This window comes from Cnephaeus nilssonii (genome assembly GCF_951640355.1).
Source record: "Cnephaeus nilssonii genome assembly, chromosome: 7".
Taxonomy (NCBI): Eukaryota; Metazoa; Chordata; class Mammalia; order Chiroptera; family Vespertilionidae; genus Cnephaeus; species Cnephaeus nilssonii.
The window spans coordinates 62,364,883-62,381,984 of record NC_137078.1 but is presented as its reverse complement, the minus strand read 5'-3'; the positions used below and the strand labels follow the sequence as shown (position 1 = coordinate 62,381,984).

General features: G+C 41.3%; 1 protein-coding gene across 12 annotated transcripts in view; it reads left to right on the top strand.

Moving 5' to 3' along the window:
- Window positions 1-17,102, top strand: part of FGGY (FGGY carbohydrate kinase domain containing) — a 396,863-nt gene that overhangs the window by 273,438 nt on the left and 106,323 nt on the right. For all 12 annotated transcript variants that reach the window (XM_079776812.1, XM_079776815.1, XM_079776808.1 and 9 more), the window contains one exon: window positions 8,539-8,600. In XM_079776812.1, the coding sequence (XP_079632938.1) occupies window positions 8,539-8,600 (62 nt within the window). The remainder of the gene's footprint in view (window positions 1-8,538; window positions 8,601-17,102) is intronic.

Below are 17,102 nucleotides of genomic sequence, written 5' to 3'. Positions count from 1 at the left end.
AGTTCCATATTTAATTTTTTTAGGAAACTCCATACTGTTTTCTATACTGGCCGCACCAGTCTGTATTCCTACCAGCATCGTACTAGGGTTCCTTTTTCTCCACATCCTTGCGAGCACTTGTCATTTGTTGATGGTAGTCATAGAATTTTCATTTTTAGTAGTTTCCATTTCTTTGCTATTTTCTATCTCTGTATTAATTATGATAACATTATCCTTTACATCCTTAAGCACTGTTGAATTACCAGCTTTAAGTTTTTTTGTCTTCTAATTCTAACATTTGTGTCATCTCAGGGTCATTGTTCATTAAATGGTTTTCTCTAAAGGTGGGTTAATTTTTCTATTTCTCTATGTCTAGTAATATGAGGTCATATTTATAACATTGTGCTTTGATATATTCTAAGACACTGGATTCTCATTTCTCTAAAGAGTATTGATTTTTTTGTTTGTTTGCTTTAGTAAAAATAATTTATTTGGCTCAACTTGAACTCCAGATTTTGTCTCTTCTGTGCTAGCACCTTCTGAAATCCCTCTTGAGTTCTTTGCTGGGTTACTTATGATGTAATTCAGAAATCATCCAGAGATTAGTGTCACATTTATATGCATAATGCTGAGCTTCCTTTCTATATTTCCCACTACTCCCACCTTACTACTAGCTGCTATGTTTGCCTTGAACTCTGACCTCTCATTTCTTAGCCCGGAAGACTGCATATGTCTTGAGTATTAGCAATCCTCTATGGCTTTGATTGGGGCATGTCCTTAGGCAAAAATCTGTAAAATCAGGAAACATATGTAGTGATGTATTTTCCTTACACATGTCTACTCCTCTCCAGCTTCTACCTGGTTTTGGTCCCTTTCCAGTGTCTTCAGAGAATTATTCGATATATTTTGAGCAGTGTTTATAATTGTTATCCTTGGGAGAATTTTTATGATATGAGCTGAGAAGTAAAACCCCTGAATTATTTCTTTTAAAGCAAATGGGATTACATTAGTACCCTGAGTCTTCTGTGTCTTCCATTGTGCTTAGAATAAAAACTAAAGCCATTGCCACAGCCTGCTTGATTCTCCCTACTTCCTAGCTCCCTATCCTCATTTCACACATCTTTCCTACATGCTTACTCCAGTGGAGTCTCACTGGATTCTTGCCAATTCCTGACATATGACGCTCTACTCACTACAGAATCTTTGCCTTTTTTATTCTCTTTACTTTGAAATTGTTGATTCTTTTTTTTTATGTGTTAGTTTGAATTTAACCGCCAGGTTTTCCCTAAACCCTCTATTTAAATCAGTCCTTCAAATCACTAATCTCTCTGTAATAATTATACTTATTTATTGACTGTCCCTATCTTTCAGTAGAATATAGTCTCCATTTGGACACAGTTTACATCTGTCTTAATTGCAGTGAATCCCCTGTGCTTACTTACTAGGACTAGAACAGAGTAGGTGTTCAATTAATTCATTTGTTGGCTCTGTAAAGAAACTTACCATCAAGGCCATATTAGAGTATTGGCATGCCCATCTTCCACTCACAAGCAGTGACTTTCATTTATCTTTGTATCCTGATTATTAGATTGGTGGTTGGCGCAAGGTAGCCATATATCACATACTAGTAAGTGAACTAATTAAACTACAAAAATGCACAAAGCAACCAGCTTTGATGGTGAATAAAACTGACTAAACTAGTTCTGCATTAAATCTGAATTCATCCACTTGTAAGTGAAGTTGTTCTACATAAAACTAATATTAAGTTGTAAAAAAAAAAAAAAAGATGGCATTTTCTTCCAGGAATGTTGGTTGTTCTTAGGTTGGGCTTTCTTCTTTCCTTAGATTTTCATGATAGTTTTAAAGCTGGGAAAAATCAGGCAAAATGTTTTCACTTTAAATTACAAGACTAGGTAAATGAAGAGCTGGAATAGCTTAGATGAAAAAAAGCGACACTACAAGTAAATACTAGTGGAAAGAAGGCAGGTGTGGCAAGTGATGACCATTTCTCTGTGGCTAATGATTTCTCTATCTGCAAAGCAAGATGAAATACAGCCTCAAGACTCATACATGAAACTGATTTTAATACAGAAAAACTCTTCATGCAATAAGATGTCTTTGTCTTAGCAAAATAGAACCTAAAATTCTTCAACTCTAAGTTTGCCTTTGTTACGGGTTTCCTTGCATGTGAACTTTTTGCCAACAGTTTTAGTATCTCAGGCAATGTAGTTCTCTGTGTAATTTTACAAACAGTTGTGTATTTGTCATGTTAATTTGTTAAATGTTTAACAGAGAGAACTAGACATGTTCTCGTCCACAATCATGCCCTGAGTCAGAACTGAACTTGGGTCTCAGGATTTCTTGTCTGTGCTTTCTCTGCAAGGGTCAAAACCTCAAATACCCGAAGCAGTCAGACAGTGCAAATGAATAAACAGACTTGGCAAATAAATATTTTTTCTACTCCCACAGAGAAATTTCTCTTTCAACTCGTACTCTAGGGCTGAATTCCATGATCCCTCCTTTGACAGAGAGAAGGGCATAGAGAAATAGATCTTCACGACAATGAAGTATCAGTGCAGTCCTGATGATACATTGATGAAATCTGTGTCTGTTGTGGGACGTGATAGGGAGTGGTGGTGCTTCTTACAGACTGTCTGGGGGATCAGTCACCACTCTGCTCCAGCTGACTCTTGTCATAAGGGAGCATGGGTGGCCCGTATCTTCAAAAGAAACCCAAGTATGGATATTAAGTAAAATCTTCAAATTTTAAAATATTGGCTCATTTTTAAAAAAGCATTCTATTTCCCAAATAAAATACATCTGTGGGCCAGATGCCACCTCATACTGACCATTTTTGATCACTGTGTTATACTATATTGCATTTCTATTCCTCCCATGTTCTAAAGGCAGATGCCACCTTTGTAAGGAAGGGCCAGAAATCCAACCCAAGTTATTTATTGTAAGGTGGCCTCTCCCTCTTGATCTAGACCCAAGAGCCATCTTGAAGATCTGACCCAGTCCAGCGCGGGCTTCCTAACTAACCAAATAGTTGGTAGACTTTTCTGCCTACCCTTCTAACTGCTTGCTCTCAGAGCTGAAATCTGAGAAGATGGAGGGAAAAAGAAAATAGAACTAGAGTTAGAATAGCTCTGTCTATATATTTCTAAGGCAAACCACTTGGCAAATACAGTGATTGTGGTTAAACTGGTTATTTCATTGGAAAACAAGTAACCACTAATGGGACACTGTGTTCTTCTATATTGTGCTAAATGCATTAGCAAATCAAACATAAGTAGAGAGACCAACCCTAGGAACAGGCACTCCAGGCTCTTGAAATGAATGCTCAGTTATTTGACAAACTGGCTTGGTCTTTGCTAATCAGGGTGGGCCTTGACCACCAGATGCTATGAAAAACAAACAAACAAAAATGCAGCTGACCATTTGCGATTCTGTTCTCCCAGCTATTTTTACTCTTTTGGTGGTACCCCTTCTTTTTAGCAATAGGTGTTATGAACTGAAAGCCACCTATATACCACTCACCACAACCTTTCCTGAAAAGCAAATTTTATTAACCCTATGTTACTGTTGTAGGAAATTAGGTTCTGAGAGGTCAAGTAACTTTTCCTACATAGCACAGAACGTAAGTATAGACCATGAATTTGGACCCAAGCCTGTCTGTTTCCAAAGTGCATGTTCTTTCTACTAAACCACTGTTTTAAAATGTAGATTTTATTTGTATTCAAGTATGATGAGGCCAGCAGATCAGGTGATATTGCCACTGAAAGAAGTTTGTTGCTCTCAGTTCTCAAGAGGAGGGAGCATGCCACGCCATGCAGGGCCACGCGTGAAGCACCGGGGTTCTCCCATGGTCTGGTACCTGGCCCTAGGGCAATGAGAACAGAAAAACAGTGGTCCATAGATAAGGTGTGGGGAGGTGGCCTCTGGATTAGTTAGTTTGCATAAAAGGCATGGTCACAGGTGAGCTGAATCCTTTACTATCTCTAGGAATTGGCTAGTCCTGGGAGAGGCTGCCACTCCAGGATCAGTAAGGCCCCAGATATCAGAGCATCAGAAATATAGAAAATACACCTGGGCCGGTGTGCTCAGGTTAGAGCATCGGCCCGCACACCAAAGAGTCGCGGGTTTGATTCTTGGTCAAGGGCAGGTACCTGGGTTGCAGGTTTGATCCCCAGCCCTGGTAGGGGTGCATGCAGGAGGCAACCAGTCACTGTGTCTCTCTCACATACATCTATATCTCCTTTCTCTCCCTCTTCCCCTCCCTCCCTCCTTTATACTCTCTCTAAAAATCAATGGTGAAAAAATATCCTCAGGGGAGGATTAACAATTATATACATATATTTTTTATTAGACCCAAAAGTTTACTCATCCTTGACTCAGATTTTCTTATATTCTGTAACTGATTAGTCACTAATTTTGTTTCATTTTCTTCAAAATATATCTCATTCATTTCTTCAAGATGTTAGGCATTATAATAGGCACTAGGGGGCTGGGACATAATGAGGCTCTTGATTTAAAATCGCTCAGGGTGTAGAGTAAAAGACTGATGTATAAACTAAGAATTGTGAAAGAACTTCACAAATGCCACCACAGAACCAGCACAGGGAGTATTCGTGCCTTGTGTTCCTAGTATTAGCCTCTGAGCGGGCCTGCATTTCCTGCTATCTATGCCTACTCATCTCCCTGGCCTGTAGACCCTACCAGACTTATGTTCCTTCACTTTTTTTTTTTTTTATCATTTTGCTCCCTAAATCAAAATAATTTTCTAAGGCCTCGAATTCAATAAAACTCTGAACACTGAAACACTTACCTGACTTTTAAGACCCACTCTCTGTCCCCATGCTCCTCGTTTATTCCCTATTTCCAACACTTCACTTATTCTCTACTTTAATATACAGTTACCTTGTGACCAAATTGTGCCTCGTACAAATAGACACCCAGGTGATATGTGGTAAGTGCTACCAAGAAGTACATGGTACTCTGTGAGCCTGTGGTGTGCCTCCGTATGGTTCGTGCATCCTACATTTATTCAACAAATGTTTACTGAGCATCTGTAATATTCAAGGCATAGGGCTTGACCAGTCTCCATATTGTCTGTAACCACATGTCTCCATCTTTATCTCTTTACTCATCACCATCTCCTTTGCGCATGCCTTGCCTTCAACTCTTTTCTCCTCCAAACTGCCTGTTCTTGGCCTCTCAGCTGAAGCCTCACCTCCTGCAACTATACTATAATTGCCAAATTATTGATCTCAATGCTACTATGTATTGTATTATCTTTCTTATTTTCCACTGTGTTACTGGAGCCTACGCACAGTACCTGATGCATTCAGCATTCAGTAAATACTGAATAACTGCCGTTATGCATGCACCACACATGCTAAGTTCTGTGCTTCCTCCTGGGAGCTTATTTAAATACCAGAGGCCCAGTGCACGAAATTCGTGCACTCACTGGGGGAGGTCCCTCAGCCCGGATTGTGCCTTCTCACAGTCCGGGAGCCCTCGGGGGATGTCTAACTGATGGCTTAGACCAACTCCCTGTGGGGAGCAGGCATAAGCCATCAATCAGAAATCCTGAGCACTGCTGCGGAGGCAGGAGAGGCTCCCACCACCTCCAGTACACTCGCCAGCCGTGCACCCAGCTTCTGGCTGAGTGGTGCTCCCCCATGGGAGCGCACTGACAACCAGGGGGCAGCTCCTGCATTAAGTGTCTGCCTCCTGGTGGTCAGTGCTCATCATAGCAACTGGTGATTCCACCATTCTGTCAATTTGCATATTAGCCTTTTATTATGTAGGATCCCTTCTCTTACCTCCTAAAGTACTTCCCATCAAAATTAGCATGAAATGAAGTAAAGCCTTACTGATGCAGCCTCTTTAAGGTCTAGGATATTCCTCATCACGCTAACCCAGTAGGAAATAAGCCTTCAAAACCTGCATTTCTCCCCATTGAAATGACCAATTGCTTTGCTATAACATTGAAATATTCTGCAAAACTGTACAAATAGAGTTCAACAAATTATATTATACCTGGAAGTTTAATAGATAATGTGGCATAGTAGTCAAAAATAAGGACTTTCGATACAGAGAGACCTGGTTAAAAACAAAAGGATCTGTCACTTATTCCCCTGTGACCTTGGGCAAGTTACTTTATCTCCTTTACTCCCAGTTTCTCATCTCCATAGTGATCAATAGTGTCTTTTCCATGGAGGTATTGTAAGGAATAAATGAGATAATATATATGAAATTCTTAGTTTATTATTAATATACTAGGGGCCCGGTGCACGAAGATTCGTGCACAGGGGTTGGATCCCTCAGCCTGACCTGCACCCTCTCCAATCTGGGAGCCCTCTCCAATCCAGGAGTTTCTGTCTGTCTTTGAAATCATATGAGCGAATTGTCTGAGACCCCAATCCAGTTTGGTTTGGTGCTCACAGAATAATTGAGGTCTTTTTTTTTTTTCTTTGCTCCATTGGTGGAGATTTCCTAGAAGTTGCAGGATATCTTACCTTTAATTTTTCCTCGACACTCTGACTTAACTTATGTCTCTCACCTTTGCTTTCCCTCCATCCCCCACCTGCAACAGTAACTTGCTCCAGGCTCACTTTGCTCTAGTGTCTAGGAGATTCTGCAATGTGTCTGCCACCAGAACTATGATTCCCAGCATTCCTGGTGCTCCCCACACTCTGGGCTTCCGCTTTCGGTCCAGGGGCTGCACAAACCAAAAGGACTGCAAACTTCAGCTGCCCCCAGGCCCGGCTGACAGGAATGGACACTCTAGTGGAGTCCCCAGGACCCTGGCCACTCGGCACCAGCGCGTGTAGGCCCTGAGCAGCAGGGGGGTGGGAACACCTGCCCCTAGCCACTAGGCGCCTGTGCACATGCGCACTGCCCACAGGCCCGCCATCTTTGTTGGGTTAATTTGCATACACACTCCTGATTGGCTGTGGGCATCATGGAGGTACAGTCAATTTACATATTTGTCTATTATTAGTATAGATGGCAAATGAGACAATAAATTTTAGGTGATAGTATTTATACTATTGTTGCCATTATGGGAGATACTCTCTAAATCCCAGCAATCCTGTGTGTTGTTTTTAAATATATTTTTGTTGATTTCAGAGAGAAAGGGAGAGGGAGAGATAGAAACATTGCTGATGAAAGAGAATAATTGATTGGCTGCCTCCTGCACGCCCCCTACTGGGGATCAAGCCCGAAACCCAGGCATGTGCCATAATGGGGAATGGAACCATGACCTCCTGGTTCATTGATCAATGCTCAACCACAGAGCCATACTGGCCGGGCCCAGCAATATTGTTTTAAAAAGGAGGCTGGGGAAGGGGAAAGGAGGTTATTGAGGTCCAGAGAAGCTAAGTGAGTTGCACAAGGTCACACAGCTGGTTAATATCAGAGCCAGCCTGCAAACCCAGCCACTATGGCTCCAGAACCAGTTCTCTACCTTCCTCCACAGACCTGGCTCTCAAGAAGCATCCTCAGAGAGACTATCTCCATGAGGCCAAAACAACCAGTTGGTTCATCGTTTGAATGAAATTAAATCTGTCATAATAGTTGTTTTGGAGTTCTAGAGGCTCATGGAAACTTTGAGAAAACACGCAAATTAAGTTCAGGAACCCAATGCTGTGTTGGGTGTGTTCTGGCAAGCAGAGCAACAGCACAGGAAAGCATTCCTCTTCCTGATGCATGTTACATATTATTTTGTTTAGAGCTGCCAAGTGGCTTAGGGAATAAAATTCTAGACATGAGAAGAAGATAGTTGTCCGCGGAGCTCGGACATCTTTGTCCTTGGAGAGCTACTGGTATGTTCCAGTTCCCCATGTGACATAACTTTTCAATCAAAGGAGGTTCTCTTGACTCTTCTGGGACAACACTTTTCTTTCTTTTTTCTTTTTCTTCTCTTAACTGAGTCTTCCTCCTCACAATGTCTTTCACTCATCTTCTCCATTAGTAAGACACAATGAGTAGTTCAGGGTCTGACATTGCCCTGGGGTAAGAGCCTGGATCAGGAGGTGGAAAAGGTGTGACCTAGAGGTTAGTGCTTCAACACCAGCTCCCCCAGCACTTACCTTGAGTTACCCCTTCTTCTCACTCCTTTTCTCACACCTCATTCTTGGACTTGCTGCTGCTAGGATAGCCTTGAGAGTTTCATTTCCTGTTACTTTTCTCTTTATACTTATTTCTTAAAAATTCAAGTTAATTTTTATTTTCATTTTTTTATTTATTGAATTTATCAGGGTCACATTGGTTAATAAAATTATATAGGTTTCAGGTGTACAGTTCTGTAATACATCATCATTGTTTTGTAAATCCAAGAGGCCAACACTAGGTTAAGCAAATGTAGATTTCTGTAAGAGCTGAAACACTCTTGCTGAGCTGGCTTTTTAACATTCTTAGATCCTTTATTTAAAAAGAGTTGAAAGAAACAGACATTTTGATAAATCTTTTCTGGCTGGAATAGAGACTAGAGAAACTGTGAGACTGACCCATCTCTCTTGTGGTTTTTTTTTTTTTTTTTTTTTTTTTCAGATAGACCACATGGTTCAGGGCCATGCTGCCTTCCCTGAGCTGCAAGCCAAGGCCACAGCCAGGTAATTGCTTCCTTCCTGTGCCCTACAGCTTCCATGCCCAGCTATGTTGAGGGCACTCACTTTAGGCTGAAAGGTGATTTTCAGATCCTGTGGGAAATGAGAATGCCTGGAAGTATGTGGTTATAAGGCAGTCATCTGGGTGATCTAGACCACACAGGTATTAACTTTTTAAATCATCTAAGGAAGTTCAAAGAAGCTAGAGATAATCCAAAATATGCCAGGACCCATGGATGAGAAACTCTGATGTAATAGAAGGAACATGGATTTGGATTCAAAACCTCTTGGGTTCAAATCCAGCTTTACTCCTCCTTACCAGGTGTGTAACTTTGGGAAAGTTATTCAACCTCTTTAAGCCTGCCTCTTCATCTGTAAAACTCAGAATAATAACTGATATGGAGTGATTGCTAGGATATATCGTTAAGTAAAGAAAGTGGAATGCAAAGAAGTGTTGACTATATGTTCCCTTTCATGTAAATAGCAGGCAATATAAGAAAATATATGTGTATGTACTCATTTGTGCAAAAGAAAAACAGGAAGGTTAAACCAGAAACTGAGATTGGTTATCTGTACTGGGTGGATAGAAAGGAAATGCAAAGACTAGAGGGACAGGAACAGGACAGTAGGCAGGCATGGCACTTTTCTGAGTGCTTTTTGTACAACTGTAACTATTAGAACTATAGTGATGCTTCATGTGTCCCTGAAAATAAATAGATAGAAAGAAAGCTAAAGAGATAGATAGATACCAGGATATGTGTGTGTGGTGGGGCATGGGTAAAATGAAATACAAACACTTAAAAAAATGAGCCTATTGTGTTAGTTATGAATACCATAATCACACTAAAGAGGGTTTTGGAAAGAGGAGAACTAACCTAAGTAACTTTGGGGGAAAATATTTTGACAATAGGCTGTATAGCTACAGATAAAATAATTGTACATAAATATTGTGCCGTAAATACCAAATTTATTTTTCATAGATGTATGGGTTTGCCATTCTGAAACTCCTTTATGTGTATACTACATTGAGCAAATAAAAAATATATGTGTATAGTGAGAGACAGGTTTCTCACAAATCAGGAAAGGGGAAGGTTAGAATGAACCCTATGATACTGGGTGGAAATCAGAGGTATTAGAATCAATTTGTGATTGTTTTATGGATATAAATAAAATAAATACAGAAGTGTGAGCATACATACCTTCATCTCCTAGCTCCCTCTACTGAGATGGCCTGGAAGCAATGACACCCTAGTAGTAATGTGAACACTTAGCACCAGAGCTTGGTGATACACTCATGCAAACATTTCTGCAAAGAGGGGCCATAACTATCATCAGATTCTTGAAGGACTCCAGCATGTATAAACCACTAACACAAAGACAAAATGACTGGATTTGGAGCTCAGAGATCTAGATTCATACCCAGCTCCAACATGTATTATGTTTGAACAAAGTGTCCTCATCAGAATATGGAGAGTAGTTATGAGAGAACCAACCTCTGATAACGGAATTCGCTTGGAGATTAGTGAGGTAATGTCTTTGGCAAGGCTATGAAAACTGTACTCTGACAATTATGACAACTCCTACTACTTCTGCTACTATTACCAATGATTATAAAAGAAGAAGTTTTTTCCATGGTTGTTCTAGGGTGAAACAGCAGATGTCAATCATCCATAACCTGCTTGACTTCTTGTGGAAAGGATAATGGAGTAGCAAGAACACAGGGCTGGAAATTAGAAGTGGGGATTCTTGTGTCAGTTCTGCCATAAATGCCTTGGTGACTCAGTTTCTTCACCCATAAAATCACAATAATACTGCCCTCTTTTAGAGGTGTTATATAAATGAAAGTAGATCATGGAAATGCCAATCTGTGAAGATCTTACAGCTCAACACAAACCTAAGGGATAGTTAGACTTTGCAAGGAAATACTCAAAATATCCACAACTTTCTCCTATAGATGAACCTCATGTGAGTAGTTTTTACTGAAAATAGGAAGGAAGGATTTATGGATTAGCATGTAAACTCAGAGAAACAGCAGCATAACAGCCATTAATAGAATTCAGTCTTGGAGTCAGATCTGGATTTAAATCCCAACTCTTTCCACATGGGAATTGACTTCCTACCCCTTTCCAACCACCTGCTTGGGTTTCACCTTGTGTTTCCCTTTGGAACTAAGTTTCACCAAAGCATTGCCTATACTCTTGGTCACTATTCCCTCACTTTGAACTTCCCCTTTTCCCACTCCAGCATAAATTCTGTCACCATTGGCCCCTGAAACATTTATTGTTAAGGTCCTAAGTGACCTCTTCTAAGTACTTAGGATGTGACCCAGGCCCCTTGAGCTCTCAGCAGTATCTGGCACCAATACTTTTGCTCTCCTTTATTAACACTCTTTTTCCTTGGCTTTCTTTCTGGAATGTCACCCTCTTCCAGTTTTCCTCCTGTGTCTCTGACTCCTTAATCTCCTTCTCAAGTTCATGGTCTTTTTCTTAAACATAACATCAAAGCTCATCATAACTGGGTTCTCTCTTTGCCCTCTTTTCCCAGGTGATCCCATCCACACTCTTGCCTTTATTTCTTTCTATAATTTGAGGATTCTCAAATTTTATCTCCAGCTCATCTATTGAGTATGTATTCAATAAGTGTTGGTTCTTTTTCATTTTTCTTTCCTTATATTGCCTTGCAAAGGAAAGTTTATCTTATCAGGTCTATGAATATTCTAAGACTGTAGGACCCATTGTCCTTCAGGGCTTAGAAAGAAATGGGCTTAGCTATTATTATTAAAGTGAAGCGGGCTGTTTGGAAAGGACAACTAATCCCATGGAATAGAGAACCATGTGCCTCTTTGGGTGTGACTTCAGGCTCTCTAAAAGCAGGCCACCTCTGTCTTAGAGCTTAGCATCAGCAAATCCTATTTGAAACTGTAGAAACATGTGTTGATAAACAGATTTAGTATTTTATACTCTTGATTTACCATAATCCTTTTAGACAAGACATCCCTGAAGAGAAATGTCTTGGGAGCTTAGAAATTAAGTAAACACGAGCTAGATGTGCCCATGCATGTAACTGACAACCAAAGTCTCCCTGTATGTTAGGCCAAACAGCCAGAAATGGTTCTGCTTAGCCAGAGATAGCCTTGCATTTGATCCTAACTTGAGCTCTTTTCCTCTAAACTACATGTTGTCTTAATTCTCTTAGACTACCTTGACCACCAGTGTCTCAGAATGAGGTCCTGGTGATAGTGGGGTTCAGTGGGGAGATGTTGGCACAGTCCATAAGTACTAGATTCCAGGTTGGCAGTAGAGCAAGGGTTAAAGTCCATTCTCCAGACTGTCTGATGAGACTCCTAGGGGCACTTATGATACACACACACACACACAAAGTCCCTGATTTTGTTACTGGCAATGTTAGCAGTGAAACGGTACCAGTTGTTACCAGTGAAGTTAGACCTCAGCAAAGAAAGAATTCAGAGCCAGGAACTCAAGTTATAAGATAAAGTTTATTTATAAATTTACAGAAGTAAGCAGGAGTGAGCCAGCTGGGCTGCAAGGGCTCAGGAAACAAGTTACAGAAGCAAAATAAAGGCCCTTGGAGTTTAGGAGAGAGAAAGGCACCAGGGGAAAAGAATGAGTTGGGGAGGGAAAGGTACAGGCATGCTCCAGAGAGAGAGAGTGCTGGGTCTTGCTCTTGAGAGTTTTAAAGGACTGGAATTTTAGGGGCGGTCTTAGGGGAGGATCTCAATAGAATAGTCATCAGCTTTATGCTGATGGGCCAAAATGAGATTTATTCCCTTAACTTCATCCATCCTTGGGTATGGTTGGCACAAATGGCACTAATAGGATTTCTTCTATCTATCTCCCTGAGTAGGCTAATTTAGACTATTTGTTCCCCTGGTTGAGGAGGAGAAGTGTAAATCATTTACTGTTAAGTGTCCTTGGTTAGGAAAGATTGGATTTTTCGAGTTACTAGATGGCTGTAAACTGCTTGGCCATCTAACTATCTGTCTCAGTTTCCCTAATTACACTTGCCCTGTCTTACTAGCTGTCTCATTTTCATGGAAATTATACACACACACTTAAACATAGACATGCTCACATAACACGCACACACACACACACTCGTGCGTGTGTGTGTGTGTGTGTGTGTGTGTGTGTAGAGCAAGAGAGAGGAAGAGAGAGAGAGAAGGAAAGAAAACACATTTGCACACCAGGTATTGATAAGCATTCCAAAGAAAAATAGAGATGGGTGCGGAGAAACATGGAGTGAGGGATGTTGGGGTGATGGGTGGGAACTATTTTAGGTAGGAAGCCATCCTTGAGATGACACTTGAGCAGGACTCTGAATGAATAGTGGGACTAAACTATGGTTGTAGGGGAGGGTCCCTCCAGTCTGAAGGAACAACAAGGCCCAAGGCCTTCAGCAACTCTGGGTCATTGGGAAGGCTGTTGTGGCTGGGACAAAGTTGGGAGATAGCGGGAGACTGGTGAGGGCAGAATGTAAGCCAAGGGCCAAACCATGTGGGTCATTGTAGACAATTGTAAGGACACTGGATTTTATTCAAGTTTTAGTTCTTGAGCAGGGAAAACATGATCAGATTTACCCTTTAAAGGGATTAATTTGACTCTCATGGAGAGTAAACTAGACCATTGGTGGGGAGGGAGAGACAGAGTGGAAGATACGGCACCTGATCTCAGTGAACTCAATCTGCAGGAGGCGGGGAATGTAAGCAGAGGAGCCCAACCTGGTCCGAGTTGCTTTTGCTGAGGTCCCTGCAATCAGTAGTCATTTCTCATTGTGATTCTGTTGTTTTCAGGTCCTTTAAGATTGTCAGCATGAAGTTCTCCTAATTCATTCTCTTAACCTTGCTTTTCTCCCACTTTCTCTGGATTTTCCAGTTACTTCTTTGAGGATAATCCATTTTTCTTGATCTCGTTTATTTCTCAGACCTCTTTTGTTTCTGTGATTTCCATAATTTCTGTGAACCAATTTCATAAGGCAAGGAAGAGAATTTGGGGCAAGAGGGGGAAAATAGGCAAACATTCACAGGCATATTATGAAAATTAAAAGTAGGTTAGTGCAGCTACAGCATGGTGTGTGCAGGGGTGAGGAGGGAGAAGGAATGGAAAACATGTATGTAACACAGTGTTATGTAGGGAGATCTAGATAATAAAGAACATCTTATGCCAGGCAACAGAGTTTGTGCTTCATCTCGAGGACAATGTGGAGTATCTGCTGAAGGGTTTAGATAGGGATGGGCATCATAATCAGAGTGGCATTTTAGAAGAATCCCAGGAAGGACTGCAAAAGTTAGGAGACCAAATCTCTAATCCAGGCATTTGAAGATGGCCTGAATAAAGTAGAAGCAGTGGAACTGGAGAAAGTTGTGCTGGGAAGAGAAATATTTAAGACCCCAAATTGATAGGTCCTGGTGAGAAATTAAATTGAGGAACTAAAGGAGAAAGAGAATAGTAAAAAATGGTACCCACTTGACTCTGCCCCCAAATGGTTGCTTGAGCAATGGCTTCAATGAGATTGGCTTTGATTAGCTCAAGGAACCCAAAACGAAAAGCGAGTATACCAGAAAAGACGATGTGTGTCACATTATGTTTATGTTGAGTTCCCTTTGGACATCCAAAAGGAAGCAGTTGATGGGTGGTTGGATATTTGACCTGGAGCTCATGAGAGCGAAGCGAGCAGGAAATAAGGCCATATATTTGGGAGTCCTCAGCCCTAGAGGGTAACTGGAGCCAGGGGAGGAGAAAGAGATCTCCCAAGGATAAATAAAGAGTGAGAAGAGGGACAAGGACAAGTCTCTGGGAGACTTCACATATCTAAGGGACAATGAAGGGAAAAGAACCAGATAGAGTGGAGGTAAGAAAGCCAAAAGAATATAGTGTCCCAGAAATAAGGGAAAGAGAACAAATGTGTAAGAAGTGGTCAGGTGGTGCAAAATATGAAAGAAAATTCAAGTAAAATAAAGGCAGAAAATGGTCCATCTGAGTTAGGCAAAGGACATAGTATCTTTTGTTAGACCATGTATTCTGGTTTTGGGTTTGAAAGTATGGTCACCATACTTCTGAGCAGCCTATGAATCCACAGAATGACATGATTTGTGGAGAGGGAGAGGAGGGGAGAGATTCCAGGGGGTGCTGTCTGTATTTAACATTGTAAGCAATAATGTCTGAGAAAATTCTTCCCTGTCTCTCGAATTTTTTTTTAAAGCTGGAAATTAATCTCCTGTGATGGGAAAGAAGAGAGAACTGTTTATTGATCATCTATCATCTTATAGGGCTCAGGACTCCATATTTAATATTCATGGGGGACTGTAAGGTAAAAGTATTAACTCTGATTGCAAAACAGTGAACTAGGTTTGGAAAGGCTTGGTGTACCTGATCACCCACAATGAGCCTAGGACAGCAAGAATTTCTCCCTCTGAGACAGGATGGATGAGCCTGGAGTTCATGAGAGGGAGGGAGAGCAATCCACTTGGAACAGTCAGTATGTGATTCCCAAGCTGGAAGAGGGCTGACGGCCATTGGAGAAGGAATTGATAAAACATGCAAAATGAATCAAAGTCAGAACCCCAGAAAGGTATCATGCAAGGTTAAAATTATGTGAATAATGATGTGCATTCGTTATTTTAATGTTTTCCAAGTGCATTTCATTTTGAATGATATACTCAGATAGCACACATGGTCAGGTATAATTGAAAAAATGTGCAGGAGAATGGCTGCATTCAAAGAATAAACATACAGCTGTGAGGAGGTTAGGAGTCAAGGGGGTAAGCATATGCCCCGTCCCCCAGGGATCTCATTAATTCATGAGTGACCATATATGTAGAGGCTAAATGAATCTCACCGTGTGCAAAGACCCGCAGTCAATGAGACAATGACGAATCAATAATAATTAGGCCTATTGGTTCTTGTTGACCCAGATGTCTGAAACCAAATGCCCTGTCCTGAGATGCCTTGAGAGGCAAATGAAAACACTTATAAACTTCTTTTAAAAAATCCCTTTGCTCTCAGTGCAGTGATGCTGTTCTGAGGAGGAACATTGCTACAATGAGTGCAGACTCCCCTTCTGGCTACGAAGGATGTCCTCGAGGCTTTGGTTGTCATTGTGGTTCCTGTTGGACCAGGAGCAGGGAAATAGAAAACTGGGATGTGATTATATTCCATCCAGATAGATGGTTCAGGCCCTACCTTGCATGGAGGCCGCGAAGGAGTCTTTTTCCTAAGTCTGTCATAGAATCATGCTAAAACAGGGTTTGAATGTGGGGCTTTGACAGATCATTTCTGACCTGGAATACAAGAACACATGGCTGCAGCACCACTCAGAGGAGGGTGTAAGTGTGGATTCGGTCACCTGTCCGCACCTCTTTGCGAGTCTCCTCTGCTTTCCTCGCTGGGCTGTGGGGGAAGGCGTGGTGTACACTCAGGGAGCTCAAGCTGATGACAGTGTGGATGGGGAGCCTTTTTCCAACCACATCGTCATCCTCCTAAAGTGATCGAAGGCAGACTTTTACAGATGGGAATGAGGTGTCACAGCAAGGAGCAAAAGATAGGCAGGGCCGCCGTTGCCTCCACTCAGGCATACATCACACAGGCACACATTCTCACATGTATACTCACTCACACAGTCACATAGGGCATTTTTGCTTTCTTACCTTTTCTATACTAGAGTTCATCTTAAAATTTGTATTTACTACAAAGGTTTGAAAACCACTGCTCTACTCGTTTCTAATCTAACAACTCTCAGGAACGTCGGGAGCTCATTGGGAACACTCACAAAACTGGAACTCAAAATCTCTGAGCTGTCCTCCTAAAATGTTCTAAAAATGTAAATCATAAATACCATCTAGGTGTCTTAGATGTCAGCCTTCCTTGGACACTGAGTTCCTGGACTTTTTTCCTTGCCATTATTCAAGCCCTGTTTTTCATGGTTAAGGCCATTGTTCCAAAGACACCAGTGGGAAGTGACATGGATGCCAATCTCTGATAAACCCACTTTCTTCTGGAAGTGTTGGTTCAAGGCTTTAATAAGGAAGAACCTTTGAAAAGGGGAAGGCACCACCTTTAACCTTTGTGACATGCAATGAAATTTAACCCAGGGAGGTAGGTATGGTGACACCATTTGACTGTATGGAGAAACTGAAGTTCAAGGAGGCTGTCACTGTTACCTCTGGGGTAGGTAGGGCAAGATCTGAACCCATCATCTCAGCCCATTGTCACCTGACCATGTAAAGACTGAGATAGGTAGTCTGACTCCCTCATCCTACACATGAAGAAACTGAGGCTTAAAAAGGAGAGAGAACTGACGCAATGTCATTTGGTGGGTGAAGGTGAGAAACCAAGTCTCCTGATTCCTGATTCTAATTGCATTTACTCCATCCTGTCACTTCCCTTAGCAAATTCCGATCCTGAGCCTGGGCACGTATATTTGTCTCCATTCGTCATCTCATCATTATTATTATAATTATGAATACTAATTTTTTTAAATCCTTTGCATATG